Raw genomic sequence first — 21,193 nt, 5'->3', positions numbered from 1 at the left:
CCCCTCATTTCACAGATGAGGAAACCAGAAAGGTTAAATTTGTTTAGCAAATTTTATTTAGTTATCAGGGGCTAGATTTGGCTTTAGCCCATATTTAAATGTGAAGAGTATCACACTTCTTAAATAAAATTAATTATAACTCGTCCGGGGCCTTCCCTGGTGGTCCAGTGGATAAGACTCCATGCCCCCAATGCAGGGGGTCTGGGTTCGATCCCTGGCTGGGGAACTAGATCCCACATGCATGCTGCAACTAAGAGTTCACATGTCACAACTAAGAAGTCCGCATGCTGCAGCTAAAAAAGAAAAAGAAATTCATCCGTACACAGCTATTTTGTATCAATACCAACATTTATCTGCCTCAATTGCACAATTATAACTCAACAGAGACCATCTCTGATTTAAAGTCTTTAAGTAGCTAGACCTGTTCATACTAATGTCTAATAAAAGCTATTTCTCTTTAATTTCCACAGAACTTGCAGTATGGGGCTGGCACACTGGTCCATAATACTAGCTGCATGTTAACTTAGCAGTTGGCTTCTACTCAAGGAAATATTTCCAATGTGTGGGTGTTAAAAGTTTCCTGCCATTTCAGTCCAAAAAAATCTCAAAGTAAATAAAACTACTGTTTTTCTAAACATAAATTCAGTAGTACTAAAATAGTTAATTCTATAAACTGAATTATTTTTTCATGTAACATTTTAAATTTCTGTATACCACTTGTAGTGTTTAAAATTCTACTCATGGCCCCTACTTGATAGATGTGTTATGAAACTGCAACCCAGGATTTGTAGAACTTGGAGAATTCATAAAGAAATAAGACCAGTGAGGGAAGGGTCAGTTTTAGAAACTGCTGTGAGGATATCTGACATGAATGTAAGTAACCCTAAAGGGTAATTTTAGCACAGACCTCAATTATAGGAGTGATAATAGAAAGCAATAAGCAGCTATGCTCTATAAACCCCTGAATTCCAAGCAAGGAGGAAATGGTGATAGCGCTAAAATGAAGCACAAGAGAAATTTTCTAACTATAGTGGGGTTCTGGGATCCCCTACCCAGGATTCTTCTCCAAGTGTTTCTGAAATGGAGAAGCTTTTGGTTCTCTGGTGGGGGACTGGCAGAGTATGCAGATAGTAAAGATACCCAACATATGTGAACGACACTTGTGACACAACTAATTGCCCTTCCTTTCCTCCAGGATTTTGAAGCATAAAGCCATTTTGTTGAGGGAAGGGGAGAAAAGAATCATAGTCCTTCCGTTAAGGAGAGTCCATGCATCTCACCCATACAGGGACCATGATTCCAAAAGACCAACCAAACTTTTACCAAGTGAGCAGGCTGCCAGGAACAATTCCAGAAATAAGACTTCTATATAAAGACAGAAAGAAATACAGCAATCTAGCATATATGCAAAATAATATCCAAAGATACATAGTTTTTATCAGCCAACCTTTATGAACGCTAACATATTCAGTCCTCCTATTTTTCCTTATCACTAGGTTTTTTTGAAATACAGTTAATCACACATTTATTTGAAATTTTAACAGAAGGGCAAGAGCCTCCATTTCTTTCTGGTCTGCATAACATATGGTACCCACGTCGAATCTTAGGTGATGATGCTGTTGTGTGGCACGGGTGTGGTAACATCTCCACTGGGACAGGGGTTACTGACTGCAACCACAGCACTTTTCAAAGGCATTTACCTATGGTTTAGAGTTGGGCATTTGGGGTTTGAAGCACAGCTTCCTATAATTTAGCACTGTAATTTCTCCACCCTCCCAAAAAATAATGAATGCATAAAACACTTTCATCTGAAGTTTACAAAAATATAAATATTATATAATTTCAGAATTTTAGAGCTGCAAAAGGCCTTAGTGATAATCTGGTCAAACTCCTCCCCTAATTTTCTAATGAGGAATTGAAGCCTTCACTCACAGGCTAAATAACCCACCTCAGGCCTTTTGCTATGTTAGCAAGGATGGAACTCTTCCCTCCTGCATCTCTGTATGTGTCACATATTTGGGCTGAGCTCTTGAAAGGACTAGTTTACTTTGAATAGAAACAGACTCTGCATAGCTACTATGCTACACTTTTATGCTATGTCTTTTACAGTTATATAATGCAAAAGCAATATGTTAATCTTTGACTTAAAATGTCATACCAACAAACTTGTGATATATTGCAACCGTTTTATTAATATGATGGACTGGGTTATGTCTTTTAACAGGAGTATTGATTCACTACCATGAATGTGTTTCGATACTTTGCTGCAGTATCATACTTGATTCAGTCAAATTATGTGTGAATTACTTTCACTTTCACACGTATAAAACATTTACATTTCATTGTTTGATAGAACAGCACACAGCCATGCACCCCTTCTTTCTGGTTTATATGCATGTAAATATGCTCACATAAAATGTATTTTTCACCACTCAAGGACTTCATAATATATGAACTTTTCATGACACTATTTCTGCTCTTTTTTTTTTTAATTGAAGGGGGTAAAACAATACTGTGGTACAAAAGACCTTCTTACAAGGTTCTTTCTGGAGAAGTGTTTGAGAATACAGTTATAGTCCTATAATGACTGTAATCAAGCTCATCCTACAAGGACATGAAGGTAGATTCACTCTCCTGGAGAGTTTCTGATCTTAGTAAGAATATTATGACTGGGGGGAGATATTATAAAGACAGTCCAGCAGAAGACTCTCCTAGAGAGATATTTTGAACATAAATCAAACCTATAATGACTGTCGTAAAGATGACATGATAGTTGAATAGTTTTGCTGAAGAAGTCTGTGTCTAGAAAGACACTCAAAAATGTAATTAAACGCTGTTATAATTTTTATGTTTTGTGAAACTAATAGAGGCCACGAAAGCAGAAAAATGTAGCACTATAACAAAATAAGGAAACACTTTTGAAGAATAAACACTTAACACGTAAAATTTTTAAATGGTATCTAATAAATTTTCATGTCAGATTTTTTAACCAAACATATAAAATTTTTAAATGGCAACTAATAAATCTTCATGTCAAATCTTTTAACAAAATCCACAAATTGATTATAAAAATTGAACAATCATAAATGTCTTATGTATAAAGTTTGAAGGGAAAGTTTAAATTTCTACATTATACTGTTTAATCAAATACTTGAGGAGTTTTAGTTACTGCTGAGGAACAGTCAGTACATTTCTAAAATAATTCAGTTATGAAAATAGTATCACAATTAAGGTTTGGCATAGTAGCATTCCAGCAATCTTCAGTCATCCACAAACATTAACCGTCCAGGCCCTTCATTCTTCATCCACCTCCTATATCTCTTCCATCTAGGATCATTTGCTAATCTTTTCTTTAGTTCCTCTTCTTGTTCCTGTTTGTAGACCTGTAAGTATAAATAACATAAACTAACTTGACAATCCAAAGAGAAACATTTGTCATTAGCTTTATGGCATGTTTATATTTTTCAAATATAACTTTAGGGAAAAGTTTCCAATGAATGTATTGGTTTGTCTTCTGAAGACCATGCACTTAAGATTACTAAGCAATTAAGCACTTTAATGTTCAATGTTAAATAAAAAAGAATAACTTGTGCAAGAACTAGTAATTTTTTTCACTGATTTCTGTAACCTGGAAATACATTCTTTTCCTCCTTGAAATCATATATAAGCTGAGTTTAAAGGGTTTAAACATTTCCTCTCTACGACTAATGTCCAATATTAAAGAGTCAACACTTTATTTTTCTAACATGGTACTCTGTAAATTTAACAGATGACTTTCAGTTTTGTTGATCCTAACCAAGGAACAAAGTGACCTTATAAATACATTTGTCTCCAAATTGAACTTACAACTAATTTTATCTTCAATGATAATTATTGGGTTTTCAAAATATTTTTAAAGTTCCCAAAGAAGGTTAAATAAACCACAGAGGTTAAGAACAAAGAACATCTTTCATTTCTATAACCTTTCATGTATATCAGTTGAAGCTAAATGGACAAGTTTTCATAACCAATTTCACAGCCATATCAAATTTCAGAAAGAAATTATTTTACTTCCAAATTTCAGGAAGTAACAACTAAGATAACCTCATGTAATACCATGATAATTCAGCCCAGGATAGCACTCTATGACAGAGAGTTTACTGTATGGTGGGCAGCTTCAACTACTTAAAAGTGAAAACTTATCAAATAATTTAGGAGCTACCATGTTACCTTCCATTTATATGTTCTTTATAAGTAGGCTGAATATATCTACTTGCCAAATCATTCTGGCAATTCATAGTACAGTTTAACACAACAAATTAGACCATACTTTAAATTTTTAGCATTAGTAAATTAAAGTATTTGAAGTTCATCTTTTTTTTTTTGTGGTACGCGGGCCTCTCACTACCGTGGGCTCTCCCGTTGCGGAGCACAGGCTCCGGACGCGCAGGCCCAGCGGCCATGGCTCACGGGCCCAGCCGCTCCGCGGCATGTGGGATCTTCCAGGACCGGGGCACGAACCCGTGCCCCCTGCATCGGCAGGCAGACTCTCAACCACTGTGCCACCAGGGAAGCCCTGAAGTTCATCTTTTAAAAAGACAAATTATAGGTTAAAAACCCACTGTTCCACTACTAAATATAGTCATACAGTCAACAAAAGTAAGATCTTTCTATATTTAACTCTTCGATTTCAGAAATTTGAGCACACTTCTGTGATCCCTTGTCACATACCTAGTTTTAAGTTGGTAAGGAAAGTTACAGTAATTACCTCATAATTCTCCTTTATCCAAAGCTCCCGTTTAAGAAAAGTTTCTTTCTGATGATCTTCTAGACTATCAAACTGAGACTTTGACATCTTCATAGATTTACGTATGATATATAGTCTTTCTTCTTCCCCATATTCTTTGCCTTTGATGTTAAAATTATAGATCCACCGGCAATACCAGACTATATATGAGCACAGGTGAAAGGGAGCTAAGAGAATTTGAAACAGGAGAAGGTCACGGAACTGGGGTTTCTGATAGCCTCCCTTTATATCTATTTTACTCTTTATAATGTTCTTTATGATGTTCTCCTCCTCGTCGCGAATTTCCTCTTTGGACTTTTTGTTTCTGCCCTTCTCTTTGGCTTTTCTCAGCAATCCCTGCTGCTTGGCAATCTCCATGGCTTGGATACGGTACTTGGGCACCGTGGCCAGGTAGCTGATTGCCTTGTTGTAGCTGTTCCACCAGCTGAAAAACTAGAATATTTAACAAAGAAAACTGGGTCATTTTTATTACAAAATTCACCTTGGTGAACACAACCCCCCCCCCACCAGCCGCCAAAACCTATTCTGATTAAAAACAGGGACCTCAAAAATCTTACTCTGTAAGTTGAAGATACAGTTGAATAATGCCCATGTGGACACGGGATCTCCAGGCCTGATAAGTCAGATAAGCCCTGAGCTGAGCCAAAAAGCCACCGATTCTCTACAGGAGACACCCAGGATCAGAGGATGGATCGTTGGAATCACATCACACCTGTTGATTTCACATCTTTACCATTTGACTCTTCCCTAGATCACAATTAAGAAATCCCTCTTCTTCTATTTTTTTTTAAGATTGCAGTCTACTTACTGGAGGAAGGATCGAATGGTAAAACTAGCTGGTGAGGAGTTTCTTTCAAACAATCCCTGGGTATAGACTCGGGCAACTCTAAACCATCTGCACATACCACAGTAATGCTCGTCACATTCTGAACTGAAAGATTCAAATATGTTTGAACTCTTTACTTATTTGGACAGGAAGACATTAAGTCACCTCATAAATATATTCAACCACAAAGGGTTTTATTATCAGAAAAAGTCCTACTCCTCATATAGTAACTCCACACATTTCAGCTATTTTACTGAATAAATACAGCAGTTGTACCAATAATATCCTGAAATATTATAGTAGCAATCTATTAGGAATAGCAAAAAAAAAAAAGTGATTAGGGTATTACATTATCTAAAACAGAAAAGTAAAGTTGCCCTTCCTCTCCCTGTTGAAAAGGCTACACTACAAAAGCTGATACGTTTAAAATATACAGCTTTAGGGCTTCCCTGGTGGCGCAGTGGTTGAGAGTCCGCTGCCGATGCGGGGAGCACGAGTTCGTGCCCTGGTCCGGGTGGAATCCCACATGCCGCGGAGCGGCTGGGCCCGTGAGCCGTGGCCGCTGAGCCTGCGCGTCCGGAGCCTGTACTCCGCAGCAGAAGAGGCCACAGCGGTGAGAGGCCCGTGTACGGGGAGGAAAAAAAAAAAAAAAAAAAGTATATATATATACAGCTTTAGTTTTCAATAGGAATTCTTTTGTCATATCGATTGAATTTCATTTCTGGGAATTAAACTGGAGAAGTAATTCTGAAACTAGCAAATTGCTTCATTCTAGTCACTTGGCTTTCTTTTTTCTTCTAAAGGAGGATATGATAGGTGTGGTTAGTTGAGGAATAATAGTAGGGAAAACTCATTTCAGGCTAAACTTGTATTTCTGTGATATTTTAAAACAACATAAAAAGTTACTGTAGCACTTTTAGTCTATTTCAGTGGTTCTCATACTGAGCAGGAGTGCCCTTAGCCGTCATGTGGAAATGTGTGAGACATTTTTGTTTGTTACAATGATGGCAAGCTCTACACTCCTGGCATTTGGCGGGTAGGTGCCAGGACTTGTTAGGCCATATTAAGGAGTTTGGAATTTTCCCCAAGTTTAATGGGAAATCATTGTAAAGTCCTATGAAGGTAGTTTGGTCCTCGAACAATGCGGGGGGTGGGGGGCACCACCCCGTGCAGAGTCTGAGTGCAGCATATGGTTGGCCGTCCGTATGCACGGCTCCTCCCTATCCTCCGATTCAGCCAACCTCAGAAGGTGCACTGCTGCGGGTCAGCACTGCAGTTAGTGAAAAGAATCCGTGTGTACGTGGACCACTGCAGTTCCAACCCACGTTGTTCAAGGGTCACCTGTAAATGATATGGTCTAGTTGGCATTCACTCTGGCTGTTATATGGAAAATACTCTAGAGGGGGTAAAAGAGAAAAAGATCTGACTTGTTCGTTTGTTTGGTTTTGACAGTTATATAATGACATTCATGATTTCTTAGACTGCCTGCCAACAAAGATTCCAATGTTATCAATTGGTTAAATAAATATTTTTCTAATATAAAAAATTAATCTCACCTGGAAGTAAAATTCTACAAAAAGGTACTTCTAGTTCAGTTTTAACGACTAGCACTAGCCAATGTGCACTCCTGCACATGCACGTAGATACACACATCCGTCAATACACACCTGAAACACTGAAATAGCACACACACTGACCAAGATCACAACTCTCACATCCACTTTAGGGGCTAAGCGCCTGCTGTAGTAGTGGTAGTAATGGCTGTAGTACTCTTCTGGGTGATCCAGCATGTAATCATAATCTTTTCGAGTTTCTTCATCCTGTAAAATAACAAGATATCCAGTTTCATAGGACAGCTCATAAAATGGTCTTAGTGAATAATCTGTTAAAGTCAAATCTAGAATTTTGTAATTATGTAATCAATCTGAATAAAAGAACAAACTGTTAAAATCAAAAAATTTCCCATAATTCCTCAAAGGGACACACAAATTTGTTTCCAGAACTTTAATACTAGGTATAAAGCATAATAAAAAAATTTCCTCAAATTCTTGAGGAGTATTAGTCCTCCTGGAAAAAATAAAAACACTTCAGTAGCAATGAACCATGCCTTTTTAGCCAGTGCTGTGGTGCTAATAAGGAGGTCGCCGTGTTCTTATAATTTAAGAGCATGTTGACACCTACTCTCAGTAACTGTTGATAGAAAAAAAAGAATGTTTATCTCTGTTGTATATATTCACAATCATTTCCCAACCTTGTATAGAAGGTTTTCTTTTGAAAGCAATGATTAAAACAACAAAAAAGTAGACAAAACCAGTCTATGCCCTCAAAATTGAATTATGCTCATCCCAAGGAAACATTGAGACATCGATTCCGTATAATGATCAAAGTCTAGCTTTGTGATATCAGGCAAAAATTTTAGCCTCTCTGAGCCTCACTCTTCTTCACTTGTAACTTAGAGATATTAATAGCTGCCCTACTAATTTTACAGGGTTATTTTGTATATCAGATGACATACAGTATACAAAAACAGGTTAAAAATATGTAGTATTCACTATTATAACACATTTTCACAGCCCAGTTCATAAATAAGGTAATATATCGCTCTTTTTTAGTCATGCAAACATGTTGAAAAAATTATAGCATTCTGAAATGCTGCTCAAATGGTCACAAATAAAGCATTTCTTAAAACCTTCTCTAATTTTAACCAGTTTCTAAAAGGTATAAACACCAATCTTTTACTGAGCTACATAGGTTGAAAAGTTACCAAACTAGGTTATGATTTGCTTTTTTTTTCTAAGCCCACAGGAAACCTATTTTTCAGCTTGTCTTGTTTCCAAAAAAGTGTTAAAGAATAAAACTACAGCAAATTCTTTACTCTCTATAAGTGAATACAACATAAACCATTATGAAAAAAAATCTTTCTTTAACCTAGATGATTTCTTTCTATGATAAATTAATTATTCAACATACATAAAGTTGCAGATTATTAGCTCAACATTTCAAAATCTGCACTTAGTGCTTTGTCACCACAGAGGCGCTGGGGTCTGTTCAGGGCCTCCTCCCGAGTCCTCCAATATGCTGTTTCTTAGATTTAAAATAAGAAGTTTGCTAATGATAAATCTTTCCTGTACCCATTAATATCATTATATATTTTCTATTAAGAATTCTGAATTTGAATGAGCACATTCTCAGTAACAGTTCTTTTTTTAAAAAAATAAATTTATTTATTTTTAATTTATTTTAATTTTATGTTTGGCTCCGTTGGGTCTTTGTTGCTGCGCGCAGGCTTTCTCTAGTTATGGTGAGCGGGCTTTCTCTAGTTATGGCGAGCGGGGGCTACTCTTCGTTGCAGTGCGCAGGCTTCTCATCGCGGTGGCTTCTCTTGTTGCAGAGCATGGGCTCTCAGTGCGCGGGCTTCAGTAGTTGTGGCATGCGGGCTTCAGTAGTTGTGGCTCACAGGCTCAGTAGTTGTGGCGCACAGGCTTAGTTGCTCCGCGGCATGTGGGATATTCCCGGACCAGGGCTCGAACCCGTGTCCCCTGCATTGGCAGGCGGATTCTTAATCACTGCGCCACCAGGGAAGCCCTCAGTAACAGTTCTTACGCTCATTACATTCAAAATATTTTTTACCTCTGACTAGAATTTGAAGCTAGATGAAGTAGTATCTAGTATAATTAGATGTAAATATATTTAAAGTCTATTCCATGGCACTGTATGGAGGGCCAATATGCGAATCATCTATTATATAAGGAAAGCTGAGCTCAGGCTGATATTATTTTCAAATTCACTCCTTGTATGTTCTCTTCCATTAGAAAAGATTTTCTCGGGAGTTCCCTGGTGGCCTACTGGTTAGGATTCCAGCCTTTCACTGCCGTGGCCTGGGTTCAATTGCTGGTAGGGGAACTGAGATCCCGCAATCTGCGTGCCACACGCCTCAACTGTCAGTCCATTCCTCCTATAAGCCATCATCATATTCTAGAGTTTCTAACCGAAAGAGGGTAAAACATTACAGGTCATACAGATAGCTCTGAACACTAAAGCCTATGTCCCTTGATGTATTTCATTCTGAGTACTTCAAGACATCCTTTGAGAATTTTTCCATTCTCCCTCCATTTTTTTGCCCTTTTGGCTAATTTTATAGATATGCTCTGCTTCTGGCCTGAATTCGCTGCCTTTTATACTCAGCCTCCCAATCTTGGCAGATGCTTTTTGAAATGTATTTCTTCAAACACGATTCTTCTCCTTGCTCCAACTAGATTACAAGTACTTTTGAAACTAACTGCCCCCCGAGATGAGATTCCTACAGTCCTCCAGCATCACTATCTCTGCACAGTCCATTGCCCATTCTGACTGTCTATACTCCTCCTGGTTGAAGCAAGATCTGTGAGTGTCACTGAAATCTGCTCTGTGAACGTCATGCGTCTAGTGGCTGTTCTCTCGTTTGTTCTCTTATCTTAGTGAAGGTCACAGTCCACAGAATGCAGATATCCTTCTTCAAGCTTTTCACCCATATCTTCCCCCAGAGTCACCATCTTCTCACTGGTCCCTAGATTTGTGACAGAGCTTCATTTAACAGGATGGTCAGCTAATGCTCCAGTACCAGCAACTCCAAAATTTATACCTTATGTCTAGCCTCTCTACTGTAACCAGAGCCTGTAGGGTCTATTCAGGGCCCTCTATAATGAGTCCTCAAACTAACTCATCCCTGTAAAAGGTTTCAGAGTCAAGTCTGACTTCTCTTAGAATGGTTTTCTTTTCCTTGGGGCCACCATAATTTCATGGCCCTGTTTTGGTCATGATTAGAGACAAGAAGGTCTGCGATCTCCTTGTTACAGCGTTTATTCAGCCACAGTCTTCTTTCTTTAATGTGTTTAAAGCTTTCTCTCCAGAATGAAGAAAATGGATTTTAGGCTGAGGCATGCATAATACACTTTACAAGGTTGTTCAAGGTTGGCACAAATTGAAGAGTTAGGGATTCTCAACAATCTAAGTCAAAGTCCTACTCTTCAGTAGCCTACTAAGTTTAGAATCAACCTAATATGAACACAGGATACCAGAATATTAGCAAAAAAGAAAAGACAGACTGGGACCCAATTAGAGAGTTTCACGTACATTCTTACGTATTTTTATTTTTAATACCATATATTTTTTTTTTCCTACCCATCTTGGGACTAACGTAGCCTCACAGTTTTTTTGTTTGTTCTGTCCAATGCTTCCCAGTGTCTAATAAGGCAAGTTCAATTTTCCTTGTCATGCAACAAGGCCTCCATAACTGACCCAAACTTACCTACTTAAGAAACATCTTATCACTCTCCCTTCTTTTGCCCATAGCAAACATTCAGATAGCAATTTCTGGAATTTGGTGTGTTCTTCAAGTACAGCATGCTCTTTTATATCTATGACTGAACAGATAATTCACTTTAACTCAAATGCCCGTGCCTTTCTTCCAACCTCATGCACTCCTATTAATCCTTTAGAACATAAACATTAGTAGACAGATTTAGACCACTCTTATTACACTTATTACCTATTTATTATAGCACTTATCACATTGTAATCATCAATTTTTTTCTTTTCCTTGAATGAGAACTTCTAGACGGCAGGTAGGGTGATTCCTTAATCTCTGTATATCCAAGGCCTAGCACAGTGCCTGGCATTCAATAAATATCATTTCAAAACTGAATGAAATTTTGTAAAGGCTCTCCCTTACTCTAGACACCTCTCCAGCCACACAGGTCTCCATCTCACAAGGAAGGCGAGACGGGTGATTAGGCCACAAAAACTTGGGCTTGGCAGAAATGACTGCTTGATTTCATAGCTTATGAAGATACGCTAATGTGGCTAAAATAGCTTAAACCTTAAAACAGTGTAATATCTTACCTTTCAATAAGGTAGTACTTTTTCTTTCAGCAATTTTGTGGATCTTAAGGTCCCAGGGTCAGGAGATTCCAACTTCTTTCCAAAACCAAAACCTTTATACTTGTTTCTTCCTCCTCTCTGTCCTGAGCCTTGACAAGCAGGGCAATAAGCTCCTTGTTTCTAATCTCTACAGGAAAAAATGGTGCTTCTGCTGGTGTCCACTCCACTCCCAATCCTCTTGGGCATATGCAGGAGGACTGGAACATAACCACCAATATCTAGATCAAAAGTGAACAAGAGGAAACCCACAAGCAAAGAAAGCACTGAACCCTTCCTTCTCTTATGAAAATGATCCTTCCCCCCTCCCCAGAGGCAAAAATCTATTATGTTCTTGTCCTTGAAAGAAATAATGAATTGTTTGGTTTCAATAAACATAAATTGCAATAATTAGATATTGCAGCCAGGTTCACATTAAAAATCTTCGATTATACAAATAATAGAAACCATTTAGGATGGCAAAGGCCAAGAATCAATAATATATGAAAATATAGTAATCATTTGTTCATTCTTAAATATATATAGTAATCCTGTTTTTAAGAGAAATACACATACAAATGATCCTTTAAAAAAATAACATCTGTTCCCCTAAATTTTTTTCCAGGCCATTACACCCTACTAAAGAGGAAGAAAGTTAACTGCTCTGAGTTTTCATTTCTCTTCCTGTTCCCTACCCACCAGCCACTCGTGCAACTATCTTCTACGTCTTCTCTTCTCAGTCTACATGTGGTTATAGCAACTTCCATCATTTGCAGTATCACCTATATATCATATACGAGTGACACTCAGATCTGTTTTCCCTGCTCCTACTATTTTCAGATACCTCCTGAACATTTCCTAAATGTAACATAAATATCTCAAATTCAACATGCTCAAAACCCAAATCTGCTCCTGTGTCTCAGTTAACGGTATCGCCATCTACTTGGTTACCTGAGCTTTAAAAAGCCTTAGTTATCTTCAGTTCAGAAAATAGTTATGCAGGGCCTTAAGCCATGTGCTGAGCACAAAGGAGGATAAAAAAACAAATAAATTAAGGACCTGGCCTCAATAACTCTCCCATCTACAAGAAGAATCTAGCAAGCAAGAAGAGCACAATTCAATGTACTAAGGACTAACTGTGCCTGAGACCACTGGTAATGGGATTCACAGAAGACATGAAATGAGTGCTAGATCCTGAAAAGCACGTAAGATGTGGTAAAATTTGTTCCAGGCAAGGGGAACAGCAAGTGTTAAGGTACAGAAGCATCAGTGTAGAGAACAGATTCAGTGAAGCTTAAGCACTGGGGAAGTTTAGGGAAGAAAGGAGTAGTAAATGTGGCCAGGAAGACAGGTTTGGATAAGAACCACAGGGGATCTTATATGCCATGCTAAAGTGTTAGGGTGTTACTGTCTGTGCTATTCAAACATAACATGTTTTCAAGTATGAGAAAAATAAATAGCATTGAGTAGAAGTATATATTTTTGGACGATAACTCTGACAGTATTGTAAAGAAAGGAATGAGGGAGAAACAGATTTTAGAGACCAAGAAGTAGAACAAATAGGACTTAGTGATTAAAGGGGTACAGGAATCAATCATGTTAAGCATGATACTGATGTTTCTAATTATAGTCACTGTGTGAACCATGTTATTCTAAGAATAAAGGAAGAGGACAGCAAGTGTGGAGAAGATGCAGGGGAAAATTGTGGAAGATTTTGAAATGGGGAGGAAAGAAAATTACTGGATAGCTTTTCAGTGTCTGGAGCCTCCAAGGATTATCTTTTCCTGTAGGAGGGGTGTGCCTTTATTTGTCTTTGAAAAGTCTATTTTAACTTTGTAGAGAAAGAAGTAACTTGTGGAAACCTGGAAGTAATGCAAATAATTCTTATTCACAAAAAGACAAATTGTGACCAGTGGAATTAAGGCAACTGATAACTGCCTTGTCATATTGACCAGTATTACAGGCATTTCAGCACTCCTTGTCTTGACTGTAAACTGTGTGGCACTTTTTCTCTTTTGAACCAGTTTTAATATCTTACTGGTTCCCTCATTAATTAATTAGTTAAATAAAATCTTTGACACGTGTTTATTTTGTATTTGTACAAGAGTCAACCTCTTTTAAAATTTATGCTTTAACAAAGAAAACAGGATTAGTTTCATGTGTAATTTTGGGTACCTGTGCTACAAATGAGAGACAATTGAAAAATATGAACCTAGAGAATACACGGATTTCAGGGTTGTCAAGGATGTAGTTGAGTTTCATCAGGACGAGCTTAGAAAATAAAAAGAAGAGTCCCCAAAGGACAGGACTCTAAGGAAATGCAATGTTTACGGTGAAGGCAGAGAAAAAAAAATACAGACTAAAAGAAATGGCTAGAAAGCTTGGAGAAAGGGGAGAGAAACATGAAGGGAGTCAAGGGAGAACAGCTTAAAGAACTACGTGGTCAACATCAAATGCCACAAATAGTTCCAAAAGGAAGAGCAGCCCTCTGATCTGATGCTTAGAGCATCACTATTCATCTTAGGAAGAACAGCTCCAGAACGTGTGCTGATGCACATGTCAGTCTATGACAGTTTAAATGAAAGGGGGACGAGGAAGTAAGGATAGCCAACAATGAGGAAAGAAGAAAAATGTGACCGTAGCTTTAAAAGAAGCAAAATTAAGGAACGAGAAATGAACCAAATAAGAGATTCTTAAGTTACCAAAGAGGAATGATGAGATTCCAGAAGACTAAGACGGAAATAAAATGAGTTCAGCCAAGAATACCTTCCTGCTTTCCCCAACCCATCTTCCATGTTGTTCCCAGAACTTTCTTTCTGAAACAAACATCAGATTGTGTTACTTATGCACTTTAAAACCTCTGGTAACTCTTCAATACATCAGGTTCACATGCCTGAACACAGCTTAAAGGGTCGATCCCAAACTATTTCCAGTCTCCTGAAACATTCTCCCTACCATGCACCTGACAGGCTTCTAACCTAGAAACAGTAGATCCCCTACAGTCTCTAAAAATACAGTAAGGGTCTTTGTGCTGTGACTATCTCAGTATATTCTGTTTACCCATGATAAATTTGCACAAGCAAAATTAAAACATCAAGTGCTTAGTTTCTGGCTAGAATTATATCAACTCAGTAGTTTTTGTGTTACTCAAAAAAGCTCTGATGGGTTGTTGATACCATCATGTGTCAGGTAGTCACAGCACTAGATTTAAACACATCTGGTGTATGATCAACCTTGGCCATAAGTAGGGAAGAACAGGTGAAATTTTAAGGGATGAGTAAAAAATGAAAAACACTTATGGGTTCACAGCAGAAATAGCAAATGTGGCACATAAGGTACCACACCCTTCTTCTGGGCCCATGGGAGGACAGTTTAACATGTCATCTTTTCCACTAAACCCAGACAAGGCCCCCAAATTTACAAGTGTCACATGGAGTCGAGACCAATTACAGTTGGCACGTGAAATGAAAATTATCTGCCATCAAGCTGACTTGACTTGCCTGTGTATCAGCCTCACAACTGTGATAGAAATTTACATCATTTCTATTAGTTTTATGAATACCCAGTTATTATGAAGGACTGACTAAAATCTGGATCGATGCTGGAAAAGAAAAATAGTAATACCGATAAGCGCAGTTAATTTTTTTCCTCCAGAACGAAGAGTCCCTGGGAAAAGCATAATAGAAGTGATCCTACATCTCATTCCTGGAACCAGCCTTGCACACTCATGACTCCACGTTTTCGTGGATCAAGACTTGTCTCTACCAGAAATGTCCCTCCACAGTCAACCTTGGGGACTGTTCTAGATCCAGATCAAAGAGTGCATTCTTCTCCAATCCCCTGAGAAGAAATAATTGTGTTCTCTCAGTGCTGCAATATAAGCTACACGTTTTTATTATATAACTTAGATAAATAATAACCAAACAATAAGTATCTGTATCCTTCTTATATTAAAAGCTTAAAGGCAGGAACTGTGCCTTTTTCATTATTATGGTCTCCTCCCCCAGCATCTATGTCAGTACCAGTGAGAGAAAGGGTTAAGCGAATATACAAAGGGAGAACAATAAACAGTAACCCTAACAGGGCAGGAAGTTCATACTCCCCTTTTTTGTCAAATCATTCTTAAGTGCTAAAGCCCTGCCACATCAACCAGACTGGCAAAAAGAAACTGACGTGTTCCTGTGACTTTCCTGCCAAGACAAGGCTGGAGGAGCACAAGGCTCTCTCTACACATCCCTTCAATTTATCAGATAACCTGCACGCCAGTAATACCTCCAAGACCTTTTCTATGTTCTTCTCTCACGATCTTGCAAAATGCTCTCAAACTCTACCATTTTCTACCAATTGCAGTTTTTCTAAGTGCGTCCTTACCACCTGTTCCCTCATCTGCTGATTTCTATGCCATCCTTCTCATTTTATCTAATTCATCCAGTTTGTATCTATATCAAAAATAATTAATGTTCTCTAAAACCCTGAGAAAATAATTTCTCCTTAAAAACAGAAGTATAATTTTTCTCTCATGCAGGAATTTTTCATTCATACCCATCCAATCTACTTTATCTGTACCACTCTTTAAGACTACAATTAATTTCGGGTAAAATGCCAAAGTAGGCTTCACATAACAATGTCAAAATGCCAGAAATCCACTTTCGATTTCCATCCTATCTGAATCTATCTCCAGATAGGAGTTTTTATTTTACAAGCATTCATTATCTATGTGCCAGACACTGTGCTAGGTGCCATGGATATACATGCAAAAATGAAGTTTAGTGGAGAGGGGAGAAGGGCTACTCAGGATTTACAGTGCAGTGTGATAAGTGCTATATCCACATAAAAAGATCCAATGTTGACACAGCAAGTGAGAGTCTGTTTACTTAACTTCCAAAGTCCATGTGTCCCTGAATCCCCAGTAGTCAAATACACTAAATAGTTATTTCACCGGCTTAACTCATATTATGAAACAAATATAAAGCAGAGTGTGAAATCATAATGGTTTCAAGTCCTGCTGAGATCTAGAGGTTTAAGTTATTTGAGAACATGAACTAAGCATGACTTGGTAAAAGCATCTGACAGGTCCCTTTGCCTTCCATTATTACCCGTCCTTCTTTTTCTGGTTTTTCTCAATCTCTCTATTCACAGGTAGAATCTCTGTTGCTATGAAAACAATGACCAACTGTGATAATATCTGCTTGTCTGACCAACTGCATTTAAATCATGTCAGTATCCTTATTTTTTAACAATTTCCATCTAAAAAAACTCTCTCTCAAAGAGGCATTTATTTAACCAAGACAACTTCAGAGTCATAAATCCACTATATCTTACACAAATATAATTCTCATTTGGGTGATTCAGAGATGCTTGGTTGTTATAAGTTTTGATGGAACACCATTTTAAGATTATAATGAGGATATAATATAGCTTTTTATATTATACATGTTAAAAATGCTAAGAGACTTGAACAGACCAAGAATAAGAAATTAAGAAGGTTATCAAAAAATTATGGGGAGAGAAAAAAGGCTCCTGGCTCCAATGAATTTACAACTAATTTATTTCAGATTTCACAAAAGAAACAATTTCTGTTAGATACACTGTTCCAGAGATGGAATCTACCTGGGCATTCTACAAAGCAAATATAGAATCAACTTTTCCCTTCATATGCCAGCAATAACTGAACATGGCTGTGAAGGAGGACACACAGTCTTCCCAAGGCCCTCCCTCCTTTTCAGCTCTCACAGGGTTTATTGCTATTCTTTATGGAGAAATATATAGTGTATAACAAAAAGAGCAAATAGAAATGAAATGCGGTCCCAGGTCTGCAGTTGCTGCCCCCATGAGATGATATATGGAATTTCAGGTAGGCTTCTGCGGCTCGTCTTCATTCCAGAGCTACTGGAACTTATCAGCTTCTCCCACTATTCTATCTGACCTGCTCGTAGTAAAGGCCAGGTGGACCTCTTATCCCTCACAAGCCCTCTTTCCAGTCTGTGGATATAATCCAAGCAAAACAGTGGTTGCATCCCTGTTGCCTCAAGGGGATGACCCCAGTTTATCATATCTCTGCATTACCCAGAAATGATATCTTCTGGCAACCTTCTCACAATTTTCCATTATGACAGCAATAAAATCAGACCACCCTGTTTGTCTTTAATAACTTCTTCCACACATGGCAAGTCAAAGTCCTCTTCCTTATTCCAGGAGAGAGCATCTTCAATGAAGTTTTTAAAAAAGTTTCTGAAGGTGTTCCACTTGGAAGTGGAACCCCTATCTATCTCTATAAATTTAACATGGGAGTTTTCATAGAGCCCAACTAAGTCTGAGTTCCATGGGTCCAAACTAAGCCCAGACACCCCTTTTCTCTCACAGATAATTTCCGTTCTCCTGCAGTAATAATGAGTGGGGTTGGGGAAGCTATAGAACACTCTCTCCCACCCTCCATCAGTGCAACTACAATTCTAGTTTCCTGTTTGGAGGCATTTGCAGCTACCGCAGACCTGTCCCAATCAAGAGTAAGTGTTACTTTCTCCAGACATACTAGTTTTTAACTGCCTCAAAGTTCCTTGTTCTTGAGTGAACACATTATTTTATTGAGCTTTCTATTAGCTGACAAATCAGTGCTAAACTCGTAGCAGCATTCAGAGGCAACAATTACAGCCAGTTCAGCCTCTGAATTTGTCTCTTCGAGAAAATGGCAAGAATATTTAGAGTCCTGGGATTCCTCCCAGCCAGATTTTCTATAGTCTCTATTTCTTGGCACTTTTTTTTCAAAGTTCTTACTATCATGCTCACCATTTTCATGCCAAATCTCCCCATCTCCAACCCCAGCAGAAGGGAACAGTCGCCACTGTTTCTGCTGCCTCTCTTCTGGAAGTTCTCCACCTGCCCAGTGCTCCCTCTTGTGCCACGAGGGCTTTGGAGGACCAGTGGCAGGCCTTCTGGATGCCCGTCTGGACCACTATCTTTCCTCACGGCAGAAAAGCAGACTGGAGCTTCACATGCTGGGCTGCCTTGAATGAAGTTCTTTCCCATCTTTCTGAAGTCTTTGCTCAAGCACTCTCTATCCCAGATAATAGGCAACCAAGCCCTCTGGCCTCAGCACTTTCCCAAAACCCCCATTCCTCAGTTAACTGCCAATAAAAATTACAATCTCACCAATGCTGGTGAGAATTTAGTGAATTTTATGACTCCATATTATCCAAACTGCTCTGGAAAGTAAGCCATTAACTCCTTGACTCAGTATTTTCAGCTCTGGAAATCTAACCTGGAAAAATAATCCATGGTTAAATTATAGCATACCCACTCAAAGTAGTCACTAAAAGCAGACGATACAGCAACATGGAAAACTCTGCCTCAAAAAGAAAAGAAAAAAAAAGCTAGAAAAAAGTACCCTACAACTGCAACTGCTGTTGCATTAGCACGATGGGGCCCTTGAAGCAGTAACACTTCCACCAAATATGTTTTGTACTTAGTGATTTCTTATGGTTTGCTTTTCCCAGCAGTAAAAGAAAACAGGATCAGGCTAAATCTCCCCATCCCCACAAGACTCAATAAAACCTTTGGCAAATGACTACACATATACTCACAAAATATTTCCTACTAGAAATTCTCAGTCTTGAAACCCAAGTCATTAAGCACCTATTTGCAGGTCCTGTATAGGGGGTTTCTCATTCATCATTTAACCTCATAACAACCCGTGGAGCAGGCATCATGGCCTTAATTGTGCCTATGAAGAAACAGGTACTCTGACCTATTAAGTCACTATCCAAGGTCATACAGGGGTGTTCAGAGCCGGAGTCAAACATCCGGTGTTCTTCTTAGTATTTTTCTACATCCTTAAACCCAAGCTAAATGTCACAATTAATACCATCCCCAGAAACCAAGTTTATGTCGACTCAAATTTGGGCGATCTCACTGTCACTGGAGCCCTTTCCTGTGTTCTATCACAGATCTTGGTAATAATAATCACCCTGCTTTCCGAGAGTGAGCTGCACATTATTAAAACATTTTCACTAAATCGTAAGAAGCCCAAAGCTTTGCATAAAAAAGACTGTAACAGAAAGGAGGGGGCTGGCTGCCCTCCAAGACCGAGGGGTTCCCATCTTTGTCAGTGGGCCGTATGCGCTCTCTCACGTGGGTAAGCGCGAGCATCCTAAGGGTGGTGGCGGTGGTCGCGCCCGGCGCCGGAGTCACAGGGAGGCTCGCTGCACGGGCCAGGGGCCGAAGGGGCCACGCCGCTCGCTTCGCCAGCGGGTCCTCGCAGCCCATCCGCGCCCCCAGGCTTACCTTAAGAGTCTCGTAGGCGGTGGCCACCAGCAGGAAGGCCTCCTCAGCGCTCTGCGGCGTCCGTCCGGGGCCCTCGTCGCCGGGCTCTGGCCGGTAGCGGTCGGGGTGGTAGCGCCGAGCCAGCTGGCGGTAGGCCCGCGCGATCTCCGCCTTGCCCGCCGTGCGGCTCACCCCCAGCACCTCGTAGCAGTCCCGCGTGCCGCAGTACAGCCCTTCCACCAGGGCCGCCGCGGGCCGCGGCAGCAGCACCGCCAGCAGCAGGGGCGGCAGCAGCACCAACCAGCCCCGGCCGGTAGCGCCGGCTCCCCGGCGCGGAGCGATCGGCGTCGCCATGCCGGCTGGGCCACGGCTCCCCTAGCCCAGCCGCACCCCGGCACTCCACCGCGCGCCCGGGTGGGCTGCTGGACCCAGATCCACGTCAGCACGCGGCGCCTCCGCGCAGGCGCACCGGGCGCGGCTGCTTCAGCCACTTCCGTCACGACCGTTGCTAGGGGAGCAGCAGGACGCCTCAGCCGCCCGGCTGCTTCCGCTATGTCTGTGAACGCGCTCCTAGTCCCAGCGGCCAGAGGATTTGTCCTCAGGTGGACGGACCTAAAGGATGTCTCTGTGTCTGAGGTGCACTTAACCAGTGTATGCAGAGTGCTTTACTGTCCACAGTGCCCTTCCCAGGCAGTCTTTTAGGCATCATGACTTCGTTTGTTGCCATTGGTTGGTAGTCTGGCCCTCTTGCCCTCTGGTTATCAGCCTCAAGATGTGTGCCCAGGGTTTTAAAGCTGGGTCTCAGCCCCGACTCCGTCTCACTAACTCCATTCTCCCTTTCCAAAAGGAAGTTTAACTTAGAGATTCTAGGCGCTCTCTGCCTTAAAGTTCATGGCCATCTAGTTCCGGGTTTCTTAGCCTCCGCAGTATCACACTAGATGCCAGTAGTACCACCACCTCAGTCGTGACAATCAAAAATGTATCCACGTATTCTCAAATGTGTTCTGGGGGTACGGCTGCCAGAAAAGATGCAGGTCGCTCAGTTAAATCTGAATTTCAGATCAACATTTTTTTAGTATATTATGTCCAAAATATTGCATGGGACTCTATAGCAACATGAAGAACTTTACCTCAAAAAAAGTTGTTTCTGTCATTCACTCAGTAAATATTTCTTGAGTCTTTACTATGAACTAGACACTGTTGTAGGCTCTGAGGACATAGTGGTGAGCAAGGTAGACAAGGTTCTTAATCTCAAGGAGCATATATTCTGGTGGAGGATGACAGACAATAAACAAGCAAATAAACTTTAAGAAATAATAAATTCTTTTAAGAAAATGGAACAAAATAAAGTTAAAAATATAGTATGGGGCTTCCCTGGTGGCGCAGTGGTTGAGAGTCCACCTGCCGATGCAGGGGACGCGGGTTTG

At 39.9% G+C, this 21,193-nt stretch overlaps 1 protein-coding gene across 2 annotated transcripts; it reads right to left on the bottom strand.

Annotated features, from left to right (window-relative positions):
• Positions 1 to 1,348: 1,348 nt before the first annotated feature.
• On the bottom strand, positions 1,349 to 20,241 carry DNAJC25 (DnaJ heat shock protein family (Hsp40) member C25). Of its 2 annotated transcripts, none has more exons than XM_004269338.4 (4): positions 19,788 to 20,233; positions 7,280 to 7,432; positions 4,748 to 5,218; positions 1,349 to 3,383 (listed from the first exon to the last, which is right to left on the bottom strand). In XM_004269338.4, exons 1-4 carry the CDS (start codon positions 20,118 to 20,120, stop codon positions 3,261 to 3,263), a joined length of 1,080 nt encoding a protein of 359 aa, XP_004269386.1. In that variant the 5' UTR covers positions 20,121 to 20,233; the 3' UTR covers positions 1,349 to 3,260. The 2 variants fall into 2 exon arrangements, with proteins under 2 accessions (XP_004269386.1, XP_049566941.1); XM_049710984.1 differs by lacking the exon at positions 1,349 to 3,383 and adding an exon at positions 3,390 to 4,566 and having other exon boundaries at positions 19,788 to 20,241.
• Positions 20,242 to 21,193: the final 952 nt, after the last annotated feature.

Source organism: Orcinus orca, chromosome 6, assembly GCF_937001465.1.
Source record: "Orcinus orca chromosome 6, mOrcOrc1.1, whole genome shotgun sequence".
NCBI lineage: Eukaryota > Metazoa > Chordata > Mammalia > Artiodactyla > Delphinidae > Orcinus > Orcinus orca.
Note: the sequence above shows the minus strand (reverse complement) of the source record. Positions and strands in the feature narration are given on the sequence as shown.